Below are 22,104 nucleotides of genomic sequence, written 5' to 3'. Positions count from 1 at the left end.
GGCGTATATCGGTATATACTTCATTTTATTAAATGGACAGGATACAAGAATGGATGTTAGATGTCTATCTCAAACCTCTGAAGTCCTACTTCATGACTTGCATAAATTTGGCAAGTTAAATGCATATCTTTTCAGCATACAAGCCTGTTAGAAGTTTTTGAGGAGGGAGCGAAATCGTCTGCTACATTGTTGTTGGTGCTCAGTGCCAGCAGATGCGTTCCAGTCGTGCTTGGTTTGTGGACGATGTGGGAGTGTCAGTCAAACTCACAACAAATAAAACTACAAAATAGAACAACCATGTAGTTTGTTCTTTTACGTCGTGAATTTATTGAAAAGCTAGGCGTTTATATTCAAGATGTCTAGCCGGGTAAGAATAATATGTTGATACGAGTTGATCACGTATTTTTCTGCACGAGAGTTTGTCTTGTTTTTCTTGCCTTCAATTAGACATTAATTTAAAGTGAATGTAGATGAAAATGAACATGGTGCCTGACGCCCGTTCTAACCACGCCTATTAGCATTTTGTACTTCATTCACATATAAGGCTGAAAAAATGGTTTGATTGAGATAATACAAGATTTTATTATTTCATTTTCTTCCAAATTTTCAAGTAGTGAGAGTTAAAGAATTTTTTACATCATTTTGAGAAGTTTTGTATATATAAATTAAGTTGATTTTATTTTGAAATATTACTTAACAGCCCCTTCTTTTATTGTTAATTTTAAGAGCACTGATCTCATTATCCTGATTCTTATCAATATTTTCGAAATTCTGTAGGAACGAACATTTCCTCATATGCCGCAACGCCGCTACAGATTTGATTGGTTCATCATTTTGAAAAGTTTAGTATTTATAAATCAATTTGATTTTAGTTTGAAATGATACTCAACAGCCCCTTCTTTTATTGTTAATTTTAAGAGCACTGATCTCATTATTCTGATTCTTATCAATATTTTCGAAATTCTGTAGGAACGAACATTTCCTCATATGCCGCAACGCCGCTACAGATGAAAATATTACTGCACTTATGCACCATAAATGCTTAAAAATTGCACGTATTTTTACATCTCCGGAAAAAATACCCTCATACTGCTACTACTGTCTGAGTGAATGTTAACATTTTAAATTCACGGTAGATGCATGAAATTAAAAGTTTTGACTGAAATCTTCCGGCCATTATGCTTTATCATAACTTTATTTATAAAGAAATAAAATTTGTATCAACAACATTACATTTCTAGATACCCTCCTCCTCAATCGGTACTTAGACAAATGAGTGATACTTTTCCAAAAAAAAATACACTTTTGACTTTGTCTGAATCATCTTAGAATAGAATAGAATAGAAGTGTCGGCACTGAAGAAACAGGCCTATGGCCTCTTGCCGATTCTTGAATTGACCCGGCATAAGGGTGTATCAGTGCTACTTGCAGAAAATGAGTCATTACTAGGACAACATGACGCATTCATTTATTTGAGTGCGTTCACATTGTGAGTTCGCTCATAGTTTACGCAGTTTGAGCTCGTTGAGGGCTGCCCCTGTGCGTCTTTACGATACGGCCAGGCGAGGCTGACCGAGGTTGCGCACCGCGCGTGAGCTGAATGTAATACATCCGTGTGTGGGGGGGGGGGGGGGGGTGGGGGTTACCCACCTTCTCCCCACACCCCTGACCCACCCCTCCCAACACCCCTGACCCACCCCTCCCAACACCCCTGACTCACCCCTGTACACTCAGGGAAATATGAGTGAGAGAGCGACGCACCTTTGTCCTAATAGTGACGCACCTTTGTCCAAATAGTGACGCACCTTTGTCCTAATAGTGACGCATCTTTGTGCAAATAGTGACGCACCTTTGTCCAAATATCGACGCACCTTTGTCCTAATAGCGACGCACCTTTGTCCAAATATCCTTTGTCCTAATAGCGACGCACCCTTGTCCTAATAGCGACGCACATATTGCCTTGTGTGCATCCTCCTGACCCATTTAGGCTCAGGAAGAAGGGCGTATCAGTGCTACGGGTAGATAATATGTCAGTATTTAGACAATACAAATTAATTTATCTTTTTTTCTTTATTCTTTATTGTTTCACACACAGAAGCAACACAGCACGACTCAATAGAAAGAGAAAAATAAACATGCTATTTAGAAATATATAAATGCTTCCAGGTGAAAGGCCTATACAAGCTATAAAAAAGCTTTGCAGGCGTAATAGGTGACGAGTATGAACATAATAGTGGCAACAAGTAAAAAAAATGAAAAAAAAAAATAAAAAAATAAAAATACAAATATTACATTCTAAAGTAAAGGCAGTAAAGTACATAAGTAAATTGTCACAAGAAAAGAAAAACTATAAGATAAACAACGTTAAATTAATATTGAGCAAGAATATGATCACGAAATTTTGTCTTTAAAATGGATTTGGAACAGTTCATTCTGAAGTCATCAGGCAGTTCATTAAAATATTTTACACAATTAAAAACAGCACCATTTTTCTCTATTTCTAAACGGACCGGTGGAAGGTTGAGACGAACGCCTCTGGTATCATGGAAATGAGGAACAAGAGGAGCAAAAAAACTTTCAAAAAGACGCTGATCATGAAAAAGTGTCCTATTCATAAACTGTAAAAGCTTAAATTTGTCTGTAAAAGTAAATTTTGAGAATGGTCACGACTTTTACGTTATTATATAAAGAACATTACACGTAAATGCTTGTGTTGCTGCTATAGATGCTCGTCGAATATTGGATTCACTTCAAAACACTTACTTTGAAATTGATTCCGGATACCAGACTCGTTAACTATCTCAAAATATGTGATGAATTAAAAATTATTCTATGCCTTTAACTTCAAGTCGCAAAGATATTTTGTAAAAATGTTGTCGTATTTTCCTAGCAATTTTTCGTCAGATTTTTATTTTGGATTACTATGCAATTATTCGCTTAGGAATTCCCCTTAACGATTAAATTTTCCTGTCAATTTTTTCGCCTGATTTTTCACTTTAAATTACTATGCAGTTATTCACTTAGGACTTCCTCTTGACGATTCAATTTTGCTGTCAATTTTTCGCCGGATTTTTTATTTTGGATTACTATGCAATTATTCACTTAGGAATGCCCATTTACGATTAAACTTTTCTGTCAAATTTTCACCGGATTTTTCATTTTAAATTACTATGCAATTATTCACTTAGGAATTCCCCTTGACGATTCAATCACCGATGTTTAGAACTAGAATTCCTAGCAATTGCATTGCCAGAGATCGAACTGCAAAAAATTTCGCTAATCTTTTATTGAAAAAACTGCATACGTAGCCTTGCAAAAAAATTGCATTGTGATGGAAGCTACACGCATTGTTGCCTACAACATCTAACCTGGCAATGCTTTAAAATGGAAGGTCATCATAAAGCGACAAAATATCTTAAATAATTTTAATAAATGATCGTTTCAATGATACATTTCTATCTTTTATCAGCAATGATGGAAGTTTCCTGATACATTTGCAGATATTTCTGTCTCACGTTAGTGCCTTTCCTCTATTGCTCTGTGTCAGAGTCATCCATTTACAAACTAAAAACATTATCATTTGAAGTCCTAGTGTCGTAAAAAAAAATGTGTGAGCAGGATTTAAGGTGGGGTTATGAAGAGAATTTTCTTTGCGCCATTGTACGTTGCACCACTCACTCCACCATATTGCACCATCAGTTCAGGATGGGTTTTCTTGCGTTTTGATTAGATTTCACTGAATAATTAATTCGCCCAGAACCCCTTATTAGTTCGCTGATTTATATTCCGTTTCAAAAGCAAAATGCTGGAAGCAGCGCTTGTATTTGGACGAACAAAAGTTATTTTGTTGGCTTTTGTCTACACAGGTATTCAGATCACTTCCACAATTATAACTGAACTTTATAATGTTATTGTAGTGTGAATAATTCGTCTAATGTGTACATGGAATGTTCAGGTAAAATATCATTCCAATACCAGCAGAGAACTGCACATAATATGGAGCACACATCCAAACTAACAAAAATGTAGGCTTCGAAAATCTAGAAAAGCAATTAGGAAGTATATGTAAATTTTAGTACAACAATAAAGTGCACCAATAAAACGTAATTCTATAGTAATTTAATTTCCAAAATAATGGTTGCATAAATCAAATAAACATAATTTTAATTATTAGATGCCCGAAAGACTGTTCTTCATTGTCTAGGAGCTGTTAAAGTTTCTTGCCAGAAAGAAATTCATGAAAATTTTCCTTTCCGAGACACTGTCTTGTTGCGAGAAATGTTCCACTCCGCGACGTTGTCTTCCTCGTGCAAACAACATCTTGAGCTGCGGGCGCGAGCCTAACTTGCTTTATTTGAATATTTCCCAGCGCTTGAATATGGAATTTTGCTCCTCGACTTTTAATTCTCCTCTATGCACGCACGTAAACGAATAAAAGTTTTTCAATTAATGTATTCGTTATCATATAAACTCTTAAGGTGAGGTTCAAATCATGGAGAGATGTTTTGGCTGAAATTTTGTTAATTTTTGAAAATTCGTGATGTTTTCATTCAGTTTTTTTCTCAGGAACCATGTGTTCCCACAAGCCGGTATACCTTGCGATTTAACTTTCATTATACGCGTTACATTTACTTTACATGAGATTGTAAGATAATTTATTTCCATTGCACTTGCACATTACGCGAGACTGCTTCTGTTCATGAGACTGTAATAAAATGTATTTCCATTTTACTTGCATTTAGCACGATACAGTTGCTCCACTGAGAATGCAACATAATTCATTGCTATTATATTTGCATTTTGCACGCTATACAGTTAATTGTTCTACTCAGACTGTAAGATAATCCATTGTCAGTTGCATTATTTGGAGGCAAAGTCACGGAATTCATCTCTGACTTATTTATGATTTAAAATTGGTCAAAAGACATGCAATTTGGATTGTAAACCGTGACTATATTTGCTTCCTTGACTATCCATTTGACTGCACGTTAAAACTCCTAAATTATTTCCTGCATGTATCATCCATAATCTAATTATTTTCATCTCAATGCACATGTCACTTAATCTTATTCACTATTTATCTTCACAATTCTGTAAATAAATGCTGACATTTTCCTCTGAACAAATGCTATCGGAGATCTCGTCTAATTTTTCAGATCATCAACCGCTGGGACCAGCGGCTACACGCGGCGGCCTCGCGGGGCGACGTGGTCGAGATGAGACGAGTGCTCGACTCGGGACGTGTGCATGTCGATTGTACGGACAGGGTGAGACGAGGTCATTAGGGTGAGACGAGGTCATTAGGGTGAGACGAGGTCATTAGGGTGAGACGAGGTCAATAGGGTGAGACGAGGTTATTAGGGTGAGACGAGGTCATTAGGGTGAGACGAGGTCATTTCCCCCGCGGGTGCTGTGCTAGCGACGCTCACTTCACTTGTCAGCGCATTACTTATTTTCTATAAAACGTAGTTTGAGGACAAATCCGCACATTACTTGATCAATCAATCAATAATAAATCAATTAATATAAGTTAGTTAATTACTTTAGTCGTGAACTTCCTTGAGGACAATGGAGCGCGTGTTGAGAAGGCTAGGAATGTGATCGCATGCGCTGTAGTGTGTGTAGGACGTGAGAGTTCGAGACCGCGAGGGCGAGTTTGTTTACATCGGACGGCGCCGCAGGAATGCCGAGGGTTGTTTATCAACCACGGTATGGGCTCTACTTTGATGGCGGCAAACTACCAGCTAGAAAAAGGTTCTTGGGAGCTACCCGGCCGCCACCCGTCACGGTCTGCCGTATACCACGGACGTCGTAAAGTTGTAACACGTCGCTGGCTGTTTCGTAAGGTTTTATATATATACGCCAATACTCAAGAAAGTGACGCGCCTCATCTTAACCAAGTGGCCAAGGTTTTAAATAGTAACTACTTCGCGTAGCTTGGACTCATTAATTCAACTACGAATCCTGTACGAAGCTCTAATACATATAAACTACCAGCAATAATTCGCGAAATTTATGTACGGAAAACATCACCGCAACGGCCGCGTCGGCCGTGAATAAATTTTGCAGTCGTCAGTAACAGGAATCATTAAAAATTTCAGCTAGCTTCCCATTCAGATATTTAAATCGAACCATTGGACTACAAATAGCAGAACTTCTTCCAATTTACTTCATATGAAATGAAAATTAGTCGAATAGATTTAATCTTTAGAAATTTAAGTGCTTTTTAATCTTTAGAAGTTTCAGTGCTTTAGATATACTTCAAAAAAGTTGTTAAAGATCGAACCGCTTGAATTTGGGCATTACGTTCAAAAGTGAACTCTGATTTTTTATATATATCTTGAATCTAATTCATTGTACGTCGTAAAACATACAATATGTGTTACGTAAACATCTCAGATTGTCACAGTGAATATCTTTTGCTAGATTATCCATCTTGCTGATAGAGAACCTCTCAATAACCTGCCTCCAAAAGACGAGCAGCGACCAAGTCGCGCCATAAATAATGCATTGGTTTCCCTCTCACGGGTCAGCGGCCATCATGCCGGTCCATATATACGACCTCAAGCCAGCAGATAAGTTTACCCTCCAGTGACTGCCTGCAATAAGATTCAATGTACGGGCTCCTGACGAGATAAAAATGTGTGATTTGTGAGCACTTTACGACTGCTCTGTGGGCGATAGCTTGCGCTGGACGACTGGCGCTGCGTCGTGAAGCTGGGATTGATCGAAACGATCTACCGCTGTGTAGCTGTGTAACGTATAACTGTGACGATCTACTGCTGTGTAGCTGTGTAATGTATTACTGTGACGATCTACCGCTGTGTAATGTATAACTGTGACGATCTACCGCTGTGTAGCTGTGTAACGTGAAACTGTGAAGATCTACCGCTGTGTAGCTGTGTAATGTATAACTGTGACGATATACCGCTGTGTAGCTGTTTAACGTATAACTGTGGCGATCTACCGCTGTGTAGCTGTGTAACGTATTGCTGTGACGATCTACCGCTGTGTAGCTGTGTAACTTATGTGGGAAATTTGTCCCACCATTAATAATTTTTGTAGTTGTTTGAAAATTTGTTGGCTATGTGTCGTTTTCTGTTCATGTTGCATTCACAGTTTTGTTGTATTCAGTTTAGTTACGTAGTTTAAGTAGGTAGCAGTATCCGCTAGGTTAAGGACTCTTATCTAAGCATTCATACCGTTCAGACGTCCGATCTCGTAACGTGCCTTATCTCTAACGCAGCAAGTTCTCAATTATTCAATTTTGGTCAATATTCACTTCAGCCAGCACTGCAACAGGAGCTACTGCTATTCTAAATGTCTTCCTGGTTACTGTTTCACTATCTTTTTGTTGGTGTAAATGTTCCTTTTTTTCATATTAATTATTTACGCTCTATGTACAATTTTTTTTCTATGGTACTCTAGACAAATCAATATTCAATTCAATTATTAATATCTCAAAATTCGAATTAGCTACGTGGTCCCTGATATTGGCAGAGGAACTAGCTAGTGTCCTTTGCTGTGACCACGATTCATCATCTTTATCTTCAATTTTCCAACGTCAAAATCTCAAACTGTCCTTTTCTATTTTTCCGTCTGGAGTACCTCCCTTTAACTGATTTCATCTATATTTATAATTTGCCTCATTCAAACTGCATTAAGCACTAAGATGCACCAAAATCTTAGGCTCGTCAACTTAGTTATTTGTTGATTATTGTTTGATTCATAATTGGAATTGCTTGCTACATAGCTAGTTTCTGATCAATTAATTGTTTAGTAAGTAGTGTAATTTTCATTTCAGTATCTGGGACTCGTCTGGGCAACACCATTAAGGAACTTGAAATTCGGCATTCAATATACCTTCATTGAACCGCCCGTTCTTCAAAGGTTTTTATACTACAGCATATGAATTTACAAATTCGGCTTCTCATACAACTGGCCCGATCAACGCCAGTTGCACGTTAAATCAATCTGAATAAATATCAGCTGACCATTCTTTATTTATTTGTCCGATTGTGTGAGTCAATCGTAATTACTCACACTTGTTACTGTGAAAGTCTATCGTTTTATATACGTATAGTTCGTCACTTATTGTCTCGTTCAAGACCAATGGTCTTAACTCCATCGCTTTATTTCTTGTTCTGTGTGGCTCGCCTTAACATACCGTACCATTTTTATTAATACTTGGTCAAAACGAGCTGTCTTCTTGCATTGCTTTAAACAAGCTGCCACTGCAGCGTCTGACTCAGAGCGGACTGTCATTGCTTGTAACGCGGCTGGGTTGGCAATGTGTCATGCTATTGCGTCGGCACACTGCGGCTTGCTCCTCGGCACACTGCGCCTTGCTCCTCGGCACACTGCGCCTTGTTCGTTGGCACACTTCGCCTTGTTCGTCGGCACACTGCGCTTTACTCGAGGCTAGGTTTTCTTAAGATGTGTGGTTGATTCTTCTTTATTTTATGAATAAGTGTGCGAACTTGAGCTCGCACGCAACGAATCTTGCTGTTACGTGCTGCTAAACAACAGTTCTAGTGAATATGCATTTGAATAAAGTGTTCAGAAGTACAGGGGGTTGGACAAGATAAAGGAAACGCCTAACATTTGAGATCATACTTTTTGAACACGTTATAAACAATAAAAACTTGAAATATTTTAATGTTTTGCGTTTATTGTTGTAGCTAAATGATATTATAAGCGTTTGCCGCAATTTAAAAAAAAATTGATACCATAACCTTATAAAAATGCCTAACCTCTCCAGATTTCAAATGAGGTCAAATTGTTGATGCCCGTATGGCAAGTGCTAGTGCGACAGAAACTTCCCGAATGCTTGACGTTTCTAGAGGTAATCTCTCAAAAGTAATGACTGCTTTTGAAATAGAACGAAAAACGTCCTCAGCAAAGCACAGGTTTTCTGAAAGTCGTAGTTGTCTGAGCGAGGCAGTTGGTCTCTAAATCAAATTGTTTGGAAAAATTGGAGGATCACGGCTGTAAAAATTACAGCAGACCTCAATGGACACCTACAGAACCCAGTTTCCATAAAAACTTTTCTTCGGGAGCTGCAAAAATCTGAATTCTGTAGAAGCGCTGCAATTAGAAAAACTCTGGTCTCAAATAAAAATGCTTCAAAGCGTTTAGAATGGTGTAAAAACCTTCAGACTTTATTCCTCGAGCAGTGGGAAAATGTGATTTTCTATGAAGAATCATCGTTTTCCTTATTTGCGACCTCAGGCCGAGTGTACGTTAGAGAGAGGGTTAAACTGGGGTCCAATTGAAAGAGGGCATAATAGGGGTTTATATGAAAAAAAGGCTAAATTCTTTTGCAAATTATTCACAATTTGTAAGAATCAATGACCCAACCCCTGTATTAATCATAGTTTCGAAGTAGATAATCCCGTCACGTAACAAACTTTGCGCCGTAGTTATTTATAGAAACCGTCACATCGTAATTTTTGAGCTGCAAAATACGAACTCCTGTCACGCCTGCCATAGCAGCCCTCGAAGGATGCGCGACACACGGCCTGTCCTGAATGCTTATCAAGCCTTGGCCATGCATGCGCAGCATGCATAATTTTGCTGCATATCTTTTGTTTTGATATCTTCTGAAGTTTTTATATATTCTGGCGTTGACTACGTAGAGTCTTGGACCTCGTTTCTAAAGTCTTTAATAAATTTCACTAAATACCGAACGAAAAATGCTTTACTTTCAACTGATTATTGTAGTTAAATATTTTATTATAAAAATAATTTTGTTAGTATATGTCGTAATAGACTCGGTTTATGCCTTAAATTGTTGTTTTTTATTTGCAGACAAATTTGTCTACTGCGTATGATTCTGCTTCATTTAATCAGTTCACAGTGCACATTAATCAGTTTACAATTACATGCGGGAATCTATTGCGCAGGCGACGCAACGAAAGCGTGATGTGAGCAGACCCTTCTATGCATGGTCAAACCCACGGACACCTTACCTTAACCTTATGACCTTATGATGAGTTTAGGACGTCGTAGTCCAAGGTCACGCTGATGCGCCGCCTTCGTCGTCCTCCGTCTCCGAGTCGTCGTCGGATGTAACGTTGGACGTGTTCCGTCTATTTGCCCTCATTTGGGCCAGCTGATGCAAGATGNAGTCGTAGTTTTGGTCCCCTATATCAATAAAACGAGTCGTAGTTTTGGTCCCCTATATCAATAAAACGAGTCGTAGTTTTGGTCCCCTATATCAATAAAACCAGTCGTAGTTTTGGTCCTCTGTATCTATAAAACCAGTCGTAGTTTTGGTCCTCTGTATCAATAAAACCAGTCGTAGTTTTGGTCCTCTGTATCTATAAAACCAGTCGTAGTTTTGGTCCTCTGTATCAATAAAACCAGTCGTAATCACGCGAAGGTTGATGAAAAGATGAGGCCGATGCTGGCACTCCCATATTACTCTCGAAGAAATGGAAGAAATGGCACTGGTTAATAATTTTAGCACGGAATTAAATCATTAATTCCGTGCAATATGATAATTCTACACTTTAAGATATTTTGTATACGATATTGCTTAAATCATTGGAGTCAAAATTCACACAATGAGAAAGTTTTAATGCTGGGACGCATTCTTAACTCAAGTTAAAAAAAATTATAATTTTTTGGAAAAGTTTTCGTATGCAAATGACGTCAAAGAAAGACGAGTTTTCGCTCGCCATGCCATATACAAAGACTTTTCCTACAGAGAATCACTTGTATGGGAGAGTAGGCGTCGTATCCTGCCTCTCTAATGAGAATATATGGCTCAACGTCCCAACTCAGGATTATGAACTCAGATGAGATGAAGCAACGCACGAAAAAATACGATGCTCTTCCTGTGAAGAACAACTCAGAACACGCGGGTTTTTTCAATGCCGTTTCGCCCCTGAAGCTTTACCTACGTAAAGATATCTTTTTTCTTATTTTTTGAATAAGCCTGCTAGACACAAACGCAGTGACATTTCCTAGACAGTCTGTCAAGTGTATATTTAAAGAGAGGTTTAATTTAAACGTTTGGTGCCTATTTTTCTGCCTATGTATCTCATATTTTTTTCTCATTCATGCTCTCACGGCGAGATGTATTCACGTGACTTGTTTCATGGGAAGACAAGGTATGCTTCACGGAGGCGTGAGTATTTGATACAATAAAAAATCTAATTTATAAATGTAAAGGAAAACTTGTTAAAAGTAATATTATACAAAATCAGCGAGTAATTATAATTAATCACGATGATTTCGCTGTATCCATGGTATGAAGTATGCGGAAAGAGTGACAATATCGGTGTCACATGCAATCTTTATTATCAATGACGCTCGTGAGATTAACACGGGGGCGACATATCGTGTATGGAGCGATCGGCAGAAGATTGATGGTTGTCAGAGACATGACAACGCAGCATCAAACGCAAGCCGCGACACGATGCGAATAGATGCTGGGATTTCATGGTTGATATTGACTTGTCTTCAAATAGTTATCAATTTAGAAGTTTTCATATGGAGATTATATTTAACTCTCGCTGAAAAAAACTTCAATTGCGTCAACACGAATTTCGAAGTAGGGGTAACCTGATATCTGGTCGTGTCGTGGTCACACGACTTTCACTCAGAGCTTTGGCTCAATACAGCCGTGCGCTCTTTAACTGTATTCCGTAAACAGTAAACACAATCAGGTCCACACTGAGAATAATCATGGCTGCCTACCTGACTCAGCAGATAAACAAGACTGCGTTCCGTCTTTAGTATCGCCTTTTAATGTTGGAGCTCTGCAAAATTGGTATTAAAAAAAGTTTATCGTGACTTATTACTATATGATGCGCCGGGATGATAAGAAATGTGTAATAACTCGAGAATGAATATGGAGACACCAGCGAAACGCGTTTAAATAATATTCATCAGCATTCTTATAAAGCAGGACTCGACCGGACGTAAATTTTGCGGAGTCAGGAAAAAGTTGCGTTATTTTTGAGCGCATGATGATCCGAGGTGCATTGCGAGCGTGAGACCCAAGCGCCTGTAGACTTTGCCACTGAAGTTGCTTTAGTTAGAGTTGATTGTTTGATGATAAACTTTTCTGTTGATTTCACTTGGTGAAAACACATTGAGTCTGTAATGCCAAGATATTTTGCTTGGGCAGCGATTTTAATTAAAAAAACATTCTGTATCGAATAGTTTTTCGATTAATTACTTTATACAAGAAATATGAAGAAGTATTTCACGTTGCGGTATTACGATTTTTACTTTCAGGGCTTACTGCATACTCTAAATTGTGAACAATTATTAACTGTGGGGAAATGTAGGTTGGCTGCTCACTATGTCAGTATAAAATAAACATGCGCTTAAAAAGTACTTTTTTAAGATAACACTTCTGAAGAATCCAGTGTATCCAATGTTACAGATGTACAATGAATTTCTCATTTTACTTTCGAATATTAAAAAAATTACTTTTTCATTTGCTGCATGGTTAAACTTGACACGTTGACTCCGAAGTAAAACATATGCGTAACACAAAGTGTATTTCTTCAGGACGTGGTAGTAAATAATTCAAGGTTGCCACATGGCCTAAAAAACGGCCAAGTCCGCGAACAAAAAAAGGCCTATAACTCAATATATACTAATATATTTGTAGGCTACGGCGTGAAAATTCCATTTTTCTGCAGTTTTTACAATTTAATTAAGAAGTACCCCTATCATAAATTTTAGCCGGCCAACGCAATTGAATTTTAGCCGGCCAACTAAATCGCGGAAATTTTCCGAAAAAAGACGGCTAGGAACCCTGGACTACACACATGTCCTTTTTCCTATTTCAATTATTTCGACTCTTCTTTTTAAATAGATTTTACCGCACTAGTTCGGATTTATTAACACACTATTCAAATTATTCATATATATTATCTGGTATAGCAGAATGCTTTAGACCAATGAAAAATCAATATAATTTATCAATTTGTGTTTTTCATACTAGTACAAATAATTAAATAATAGTATTCATGATGAAGTAATCGGAGTCCACGTGTTATACATGTATTATTTCAAACATGGTTCTGATGCACGTAAAATGAAGAGACATATTAACTCGGCGTCGAACTATGTATTATGAACCAGCGAAATTAATGAGGAGCTAAATAATTTCTCTGCGAATTTTTAGCAATTTACTATTTGTAGGCTCTGCAGAAAAACATTCAGAAGTTCACACTACGAGTGCTCTCATAAAAGAATCGATATCGTTAATTAATTTGCCCATTTCAGTTTACGTGAGTCTGTTTCATTTTAAGCGGTTGTCCAGTTTCATACAGTTTAAGGCTTTGTTTTTTTTTTGATTGACTGTTTGCATGCTCTATGTTCGTCCATTTTATTTTAAGATATTTCCATGTTTCTTGCAGTTCAGGGCGGTTGATTCTCTTATATTTCATTAACTGTGTACCTCTTGTCGTCTAAGTTGTGTGCCTTTTTCAGTTTACATGGTCTGCTTGTTTTAATTTAGATTATTTATCTGTTTTTGTTTAGATAGTTTCCCTGTTTTAATTTAGATCATTTATCTGTTTTGGTTCAGAAAGTTTGGCTGCTTTATTTTCGATTGTTTGTCAGTTTCAGTTTAGCAGTCGGTCTGTTTTAGTCATGACTGCATACCACTTTAATGCCGTTTCATTTTACGCCGTTTGCCTGTGTTAACGAGGACTGCATACCGTTTTGATGCCGTTTTGTTTTACGTTGTTTGCCTGTTTTAGTCAGGGCTGCATATCTCTTTCATGCCGTTTTATTGTACGCAGCCTGACTATTTTAGTCAAGAAATCATGCCGTTTTATTGTACGCAGCCTGAGTGTTTTAGTTAAGGAATCATGCCGATTTAATACCGTTTTATTGAACGCAGTTTGCCTGTTTTACTCAAGACTGCATGCCGTTTAGGTATACCCTGTTTGCCTATATAAATCAGCGTGTGCCCGACAGGACGGCGGGACGGCGCTGATCGTGTCGTCGCAGTGCGGTCACTCGGACGTCGTGGAGCTGCTGCTGGCGCGCGGCGCAGACCCGAACACGGCGATGCGAGACCGCGCCACGGCGCTCTTCGTCGCCGCGCAGAACGGTCACACGGCCGTCGTCAGGTGGCCTGTAGCTCTTGTTTTAGTTCAGGCTTAGTTCAGTAACTCCTGTTTTAGTTTAGGCTTAGTTCAGTAACTCCTCTTTTAGTTCAGGCTTAGTTCAGTAACTCCTCTTTTAGTTTAGGCTTAGTTCAGTAACTCCTGTTTTAGTTTATTGCTGGACATATGTATAATAATTCGACTAACTCATGATTTGACTTTCCTTCAACATTTCGTGGGAAATTTAAGGTTAGAAGTACAATATTTGTCGTTGGAAAATAACTTCTTTCAATCTTTTTCATTCTTTTGGAGAGAACTCTTGTGCTTTTATTGATTGTTTCAGAGATGGGCGAGCAAGCGGTTATTTTAGGTTAGGTTCTCGGAGTTAAGTCTAAAAGCTACCAAAAATGCTAAAATGCTTGCAGAGATCGAGTCTCTTTCTAGGAGGTTCGAGATGGAAACTAATAAAGATTAAAACAAACTTCCCTGCCATTACTGAGTTAAGGACTATTTATTTAAGGGCTAAATCGGCGTGTAATGGAAAAGGCTCACTACGGGTTTTTATGTTTCTGAGTCACTATTTCGCAGAAAAATATTTAACTGCGCCTTTAAACCAAACAATTTTTATCAAATGATTTCTGATCGAAAAAAGTTTATGGCTTCACTGGGTTGGCAAGCTACATAAGTGAAAAATGGAACAAATTTCATTTTATATACTGAGAGGAAATAAGTTCATTTCCTTTACTTATAAATAAATATATAAATACTTTTCTTTATAAATTCATTTCATTTACTGAGAGGAAATATTTCTCGTTGAAAAACTTTACATGCTGTACCTAACAATAAAATGTTGTCTCCAGATCGTTACTGAGGGGCGGGGCTCGTATTGACGCGCGACGGGCAGATGGGGCGACGTCGCTCTGGATCGCCGCCCAGATGGGCCATGCCCAGGTGGTGAGAGAGCTGCTGGGCCACGGTGCCCAGCCGGACACACCAAGAAAGGTATAACTTCGCTGGTCTCCAAAAAGTTTAAAACGAATATGTGGTAAATTTAATCCCGTTTTCTTTGTTTCTAACTTTTTTATTACGATGTGATATATGGTAAAATTCGACCTGATACTCTTCGTTCAAAGACATGGTCGAGTTGTTGGTTTTGAAATTGAAGACAAAATTTCTTCGCAGTAAGTGAAGCGGGTTCTTGTTTCTTTGAACTGTCCTCAAGTATTGCTGTATGAGCATTAGACTCGAAAATAAAAATATAGGTTGTTGCGAGCTTTACTCAGGAGAATAAAGTTACTGGAGATGGGAAATTTTTAAAATTTTTAATATATGGAAACAACTTTCTGTCAGTACTATTAGATCATAATATGTTATTTATATGAAACTGCATAGCGTGTACAAGTATTTTAACAGGCTTTAAAACGTTTATATGTTTGGCTTATTTTAATCATTTATAGGACGGAGCGACAGCGCTGTTCAAGGCTGCGCACAAAGGCCACGTGGACGTCGTGAAGGCGCTGCTGCTGCACCGGCCCAAACTGGGCCTTCTGAAGGTAGGTCTTTGTTTCGGTGAGGATAAATGGTTTCTTCGTGTGCCCAGATCACATAAATGAATTATTCACGTAAGATGACAATCGAAATAAACAACGAAATCAACGTAATCAACGAATAATCAATCAATCATTCAAATAATCAACGTAAATCGAATACAAAATGAGATAACAGGAATCAAAGTAAGGTTGGTAACAGACACCCAGTGAGGCAATGTTTCGTTTCGTGGTTGGCAGAACGGCGAGTCTGCGCTCCATGCGGCGGCGTTGTATGGCCACATCGAAGTAGCCCGACTGCTGCTCAGAGCCGGCGCCGACCCTACACTGAGAAACGACCAAGGCCTCACAGCAGCTCACATAGCGCTCAGAGCGGGGCACTTGAACGCTGCCAAACTCCTCCAACAACCTCCCCCTTCACCGAAGCGTTCCCCACTCTCTCCGAGAGGTACCCCCACCGGGACTCTAAGCCGCGGGTCATCGCAGCCTGGGTCTCTGGAGACGATAGTAGAGGCAAGTCCTCCTCCACAACGCGCCAATAACTTCCAGTCATGTGAACTGACCGCGCTAATGGACGGTGAGACTCGAGCGAGGATCAATCAAGTTGGATGTTCTTCCCTCTCCGCGAGCAACAATTCCCTCACGGCTCCCTCGCCTTCCCCAAGCGTCGTGAGTGAACCCCCAGCTCCTCTACATCCTCCTCTTCCCCACCACAGGGCCACGTCACACGCAGATCTTAGGTCAATGAAGTCTCTCTTCTGCAAGACTTTCTCCTCCTTCAGGAGAGCGTCGCTGGGCAGGAGGGTCATCAACGCACCTCCATGACACTTGTTGACCTTACCAAGACATCCCATTGAAAGTCATGCTTAACAAATGAACTCTTATGATTACCTCTCCTCCCTACTAAATTCTAGACAATTATTACTATAACACACCAAATGATCCTCATGGATCAAAGAGTTAAGTGAAATTATGGTGTAGACTTCAATTGTGCATTATTTGAGAGTGACAGAAGAAAAAAATATGAAATCTCTTAAGCCACAAGGTAGGCTGTCAAAGCCTGAGACGTCAGCGCACAAACACCTTGCCGTGTAATCTTGGGCTGTTATTTTACACAATCAGTTTTATATCCGTGAAATTAGTTGTCCATCTTTTGGTTCGCAATTGGAACAAACCTCCTTAACTAAGATAGGTAGACTTTCATATCAGATATTTGCTGTAGAACCTCTTCATGATGGATCATTCCACAAGGACTTGTGGATGAAATATCATGTCGCGAAGACCTCTTTAGTAAGAAGGGGACGTCATTAATCCTCGATTGCACAAAATGGAAGATGATTCTTCTTCCTCTTCCGGTAAGATTGACTGTGCTACATTGCTAATAATCTATTGATTAAGTCTTCGAAAAATAACTTGAAATCAAACCTTAAAACAACTAGAGAATTAGATTTTTTCGATTGTCGTTTTGCAATTCTTATCGAAAATATTATGACGCTGGTCTATTAGCGTCCATATACTGGGACAATTTATCTAATGAAATGTGAATTTTATTTAATAAATCTGAACAGTTAAAACTGTTAAATGAATGGTTATTCGAAAGTTGGTATAATGGCATAGTTCAGCTCTCTGTACAGGGATGAACGTAATACTGTGCAGTATGGTTGAGCTGTCAGGTGCTGGATCAAGATAATTCTGTACACGAACAGTTACAGTTGAGCTGTAAAGTGCTGGACGAAAGTAATGCTGTGCAGTGTTCAGGTATAGTAGAACCGTAAAAGGGTGAATGAACGTAATTCTGTACAGTTACAGTAGAGATGTTAGGTGCTGGATGAAAGTAATTCTGTACAATTGCAGTTGAGCTGTTGCCCTATTGAAATTTTGGGGGTGGTTAGCGTTTGAATTATGGATGCCATTAGCTCGCCCAGCGAGTAAATTAATGGCTCTATGTCCGCTTTACGCTCTGCCTCAAGAAAATTTAGGGTATGCTTCAGCCTCCACCCAGCTGCTGTACTCGCGTTAAAGTTGTTCTGGGTTTGCGGGCTACCTGATCACAATCAGCAACTAGTCAGAATCGCCTTACCAAATTCATATTCTCCAGAGAGTATTACAAGAGTTGGCTTGGCCTAGCCTACCAAAGCTGCATGTTGCTGGGGGGCTAGCGTCGTCAACGTGAGAAAGAACCTCTGCTCGAATCTTCTCAAGCTTTCAAACAATCAACTGCATTATAAATTCCTGGAGTGGCAACCAAAAAATATGGCGGGACCAAAATATACGACAGTAACGGGAAATCAAATAAGTTGCTTATAAATTGGATTGCGTTAATTTGAACACGTTCTCCTTCGGATTTCTTGTACGCGATACTCAACACCGACACGACAGCTACGGCTGCTAGAACGTCCATATGCAATCTTTAATAATGAAGTTCTCGGCCGTCGGGATGCTTGTAAATTCCAATTAAGAGCTTATCTGCAAGAGCTACATCTATAGCCGCTCAAGCAGACACATGCCCAAAGCTAAATATTTCTATTATTGGAGAAATCATCAGTTCATGGGCTTGTAGAACAGTAATCTCCAGACAATTCTAAATCTATGAAGTAGTTCCACAAGCATTCAAAATATAAATTTTGAATGCACAAGTGCAATGTCCACAAGTGCAATGGTCATTACAATTAAATTGTTTTAAAGTTGCTCATTGTAGGAGACAAAACAATTCACTTCCTTTCGAAAAGCATTGATCATTCGTCAGTACGTTCTGCGCCACTGTTAGCTGTATGCTGGCGCTCTGCTGGCGTCAGCCCTCAGGCTCAGGCAACGGCTAGTTCTTTGCTTCGATGGGAATGAAACGCATGCATTGAAACGTGTAGCCCGCGTGCATTGAAATGTGTAAGACTGAAAGTCCTTTTGATGTTTGCACTTGAAGCAAGTAAACATTTAAAACATTCCTGTGGGAGCTTGAGCGTTATTTCATGGGTAATTATCGCGTAGATTATGGCTTACGGATCAAAGCACATGCACATATGAGGCTCACATGTGTGAGCACACGCATTGCAAGTTCTCATAAACCTGATTCTTCCATGAGTATTTTGTTACGCGAGCAACATGTTCCTGTTAAATTTAATTCTTTCACTCACATCGCATTGATGGGATTTTTCAGTTAACAACTCGCATAACATTTATTCTTGTGTGACATCCTCTGGTGTATTAAGCGATCTTAAGCGCGGTGTATTAGGTATCTCTGCACACATTTAAAGTAGTCAATAGATTGAGTGAAAGATAATTGGTTTGCGCTATTCTTCTGTGGTATTCATGAAGTGGAAGTATAGCATATTCATGCAATGGAAGTAGTTATAGATTTCTTAATTTACTCGAGTATTTGCAACAATTTATTTTTTCTTACGATGATGTAATTTGTGTGCTCAGAAGTGAGTATAATAATTGAATTTTGATGTATGAATTGTCCAATTACAATTATAGTTGTCATTGGATATTGTCGGAATAACATTGTTGAGTTATTCTGTCGTAATTTAAGAATATACGACACAGCAAACAGAAGCGTCTGCAGTAGTGTCAGGTTGAAAATAGGCGTCCTCAACAGTAGAAGCATAGGTTTGTTTATCAGACGCTAAATGCAATATGCTATATGTCAAGTTAAAGTTAACTTTCCTTTCGTTAACTTTCCGTCGTATTACATAGCAAACGTACGCGTGTCCATTTATCGACGCCATTTATAGAGCGAAAGTTGGTCATGGTTCATGCAATTACTTCGTCTAGCATCATGCGGCAACCTGACCAGCGTCTGACCAGAGGCACCATATGAGGCATCTTTACCAGCTTCTCTTTTTGGTTAACTTGCGCTGACTCGGCTTACCGGACAATTGACTTCTGAAAGAGGTTGCTAAATAGCAGCCGAACACAGTACCAGTAGGTGGCCGATATGCACCTGGTTTACCTCTAAGCCGAGTCCATTGCTTCTGGGGCGACCCAAATTGGAACAAAAACTTTTACTGGGAAGGTGCTCGAGGAACTTAATGCGGTACAAGCATATAAGTTGAGCTGTATGGACGTAATAAGCTGTTCTGGATGTAATCAAGCTGTAAGCTGTTAGGTTCTGATGGACGTTAAGCAGTACAGATAAAGTTGAGTCGTAAGGTGATGAATGAACATAATGCTGTGCAGTTACATTTGAGCAGTAAGGTGCTAATGCTAGCTAGTCACCAAGTGTCCTCTGTATACATTTATAGTCTAGGTCTTATTCTACCATTGCTAGCTGAAAGTTTCCTTGTCTTGGTAAAAAGTTAGATTTATCCAGTATTATGCGTTCCAAATTTAACCTAATATGGCTAATTGAGGCAAGGCATTGCGATTTTTCTGCTAATTTGTTGTCAAAAGTTCAACAATTTATGTTGCGCATGTGAATTGCATTCTTTTTCCTAACTTGCCTCGATCTGCAGATAACTTTTCTATAATGAATAATATTATTTGTCGCTACATATCACATTATTATTTAGTTAGGTTATCATGATAGTATAGACCCCGAGCAGTGATTTCCCAAAAATCACCACGTTACTGAATTTATTTTGCCACATTCATATGTGTTTTCAGAAATGCCAAGATTAATACTGTACACATCACAATATCGAAACTCAAGAAGATATTACGCATCTGTAAAAACGAATAAATTCTCTGCATTGTGGATAATATATCCCCAGTTTAGAGACCACTGACCGAGAGTATTTCATATCATATTGATTTCAGCAAACTATTATTCTATCGGTCTTCAATTTTTGATGCCGAATCACGTCACGCGTCACTCTGAGACGTACGTGTTTGTTTGTTTACCGTTGAGAAAACAGTCATATAGTCTTGCAAAATTTTATTCAAATTCCGATTGGCTCGAAATTGCAATCCTCCGTGGTTTTCAGCCAATTGATATTTTTTGTTTCGTTTATGCATGAAGTTCGGAGTTACTTCCATGATAATAATAATGGTGTCCGCAATGATTAGGCCATGTTGGTCTGTCGCTCAATTAAACTGCACGGACTCCTCTTTGATTTTGACCTGAACTGTCACAGGAAGCTAGCATCGAACCCGCAACTCTCGGTTCCAAACTTGTTTTTCCAGGGCCCATACATTCAAAAAAAGTTAAGAGATCGTACGTTCATCAGCCAATCATTGACGGCTTTTGGAGCAAAATCCACCAATCATAGACAAGATAATTGAGCGTAAGTACTTACGTTCACTTAGCGAGTTTTGAAATTAAGGCCCCAGCACTGCAACCACCAGGCCACCCTGCCCAGTTGATCATGATCAATAATTTCCTAAATAAGAATATGACGGATGCTAATCGCATCTAGAATGTTTAATGTTCGAGAATATGTGGGGGCGAGAACAGGGGCGAGAATATGTGAATTTCTTCATGACAAATGTTCCGTCATAATTTTACGCGATTTATTGTGTGTGTCTGTGAGGTGAACATTCTCTATCCTTCCTTATGCATGTCAGCCTGTCCTAAGGTTGTGAATATCTATCGACGCTGGGCTTAGTTTCAATTCGTCCATTCAAAGCACTTCGATGCCATACTCTATTGTTGTGTAAGCCCCTGCCCTCAAATAGCCTGGTAAGTCATGTCCTATAGAGAGGACGATAAAATACTCTCTAGCTATGAATTATTAATCAATACATCATAAGCTTCTACGCATTGTCCTATAATATTCGTCCTGTTTCCGTCTTCGCAACCATATTCGTCCCAAGATTGGTTGAGTTTCCACCAAGTCCGGAGTTAACGTAAACACAATTTCCAAATTTCCAGGCAAATAGCTCAGCTTCTTCTGTTGAGAATTTTGCTGTACACTATTTACTATTCAGTGATATTCATCATAATCAACACGACCATTTCCTTTGTATTATTCGATTTCTAGGTACGTTGTGCGTCAGCTAATACATTTGAAGTGCAAGCCATAAAATGTAATCGAATGCGGACTTGGTCAAAACTAAATTTTTCGGCTGTCGCTTCAATGAATTTCTGTAAGTTGTTATTCAGAGTTAAGCATAAGTATTCAGATATGTAAATAGGTTTGATTTAATTCAAATTTATACCGTGGTACATTAAAGAATACGTCTATTTTATTATCCTGAAACTAAGATATAAGCATAGTGGTGTTACCGTTGAAGATTATGCAATGTTCGGCTTGTCGCCGATTCTAGGTAGGCGTCAAATTTAAGCATCTAATTGCGATTCTCAAACCTGCACTAGCTAAATATTGCTGTGTTAAAAATCACCTCACCGATGTCAACAAAAAATTCACAGTTTTTCAGGTCGTTTTGGTATTTCAACTTCCAAATTAAGTGATGGTTGAGATGAGTCGCACAAGCATAGACGGTTGTCGGCCATTTTGCGGTCATAGAATTAAGTAGAAATTCCAATTTTTAAAACTGGTACTTGAAGCTCTGAACAATTCAGATTGCATTTAATCGTG

At 38.8% G+C, this 22,104-nt stretch overlaps 1 protein-coding gene across 1 annotated transcript; it reads left to right on the top strand.

Annotated features, from left to right (window-relative positions):
- The first annotated feature begins 242 nt into the window (after window positions 1-242).
- On the top strand, window positions 243-20,806 carry LOC108679097 (ankyrin repeat domain-containing protein 29). The gene is made up of 6 exons (XM_018167623.2): window positions 243-367; window positions 5,157-5,267; window positions 13,951-14,105; window positions 14,942-15,083; window positions 15,539-15,634; window positions 15,869-20,806. Exons 1-6 carry the CDS (start codon window positions 356-358, stop codon window positions 16,451-16,453), a joined length of 1,101 nt encoding a protein of 366 aa, XP_018023112.1. The 5' UTR covers window positions 243-355; the 3' UTR covers window positions 16,454-20,806.
- The last annotated feature ends 1,298 nt before the right edge of the window (window positions 20,807-22,104 follow it).

This window comes from Hyalella azteca, unplaced genomic scaffold, assembly GCF_000764305.2.
Source record: "Hyalella azteca isolate HAZT.00-mixed unplaced genomic scaffold, Hazt_2.0.2 contig15466, whole genome shotgun sequence".
NCBI classification, from domain to species: Eukaryota; Metazoa; Arthropoda; class Malacostraca; order Amphipoda; family Hyalellidae; genus Hyalella; species Hyalella azteca.
This window is presented reverse-complemented; position numbering and strand designations above follow the sequence as displayed.

Bases quoted from the DNA above. Each gene is read 5' to 3' on its own strand.
- LOC108679097 (XM_018167623.2), top strand. The intron at 5,268-13,950 runs GTGAGACGAGGT...TGTGCCCGACAG, and splicing joins ATGTCGATTGTACGGACAGG to GACGGCGGGACGGCGCTGAT. The intron at 15,635-15,868 runs GTAGGTCTTTGT...CGTGGTTGGCAG, and splicing joins CCAAACTGGGCCTTCTGAAG to AACGGCGAGTCTGCGCTCCA.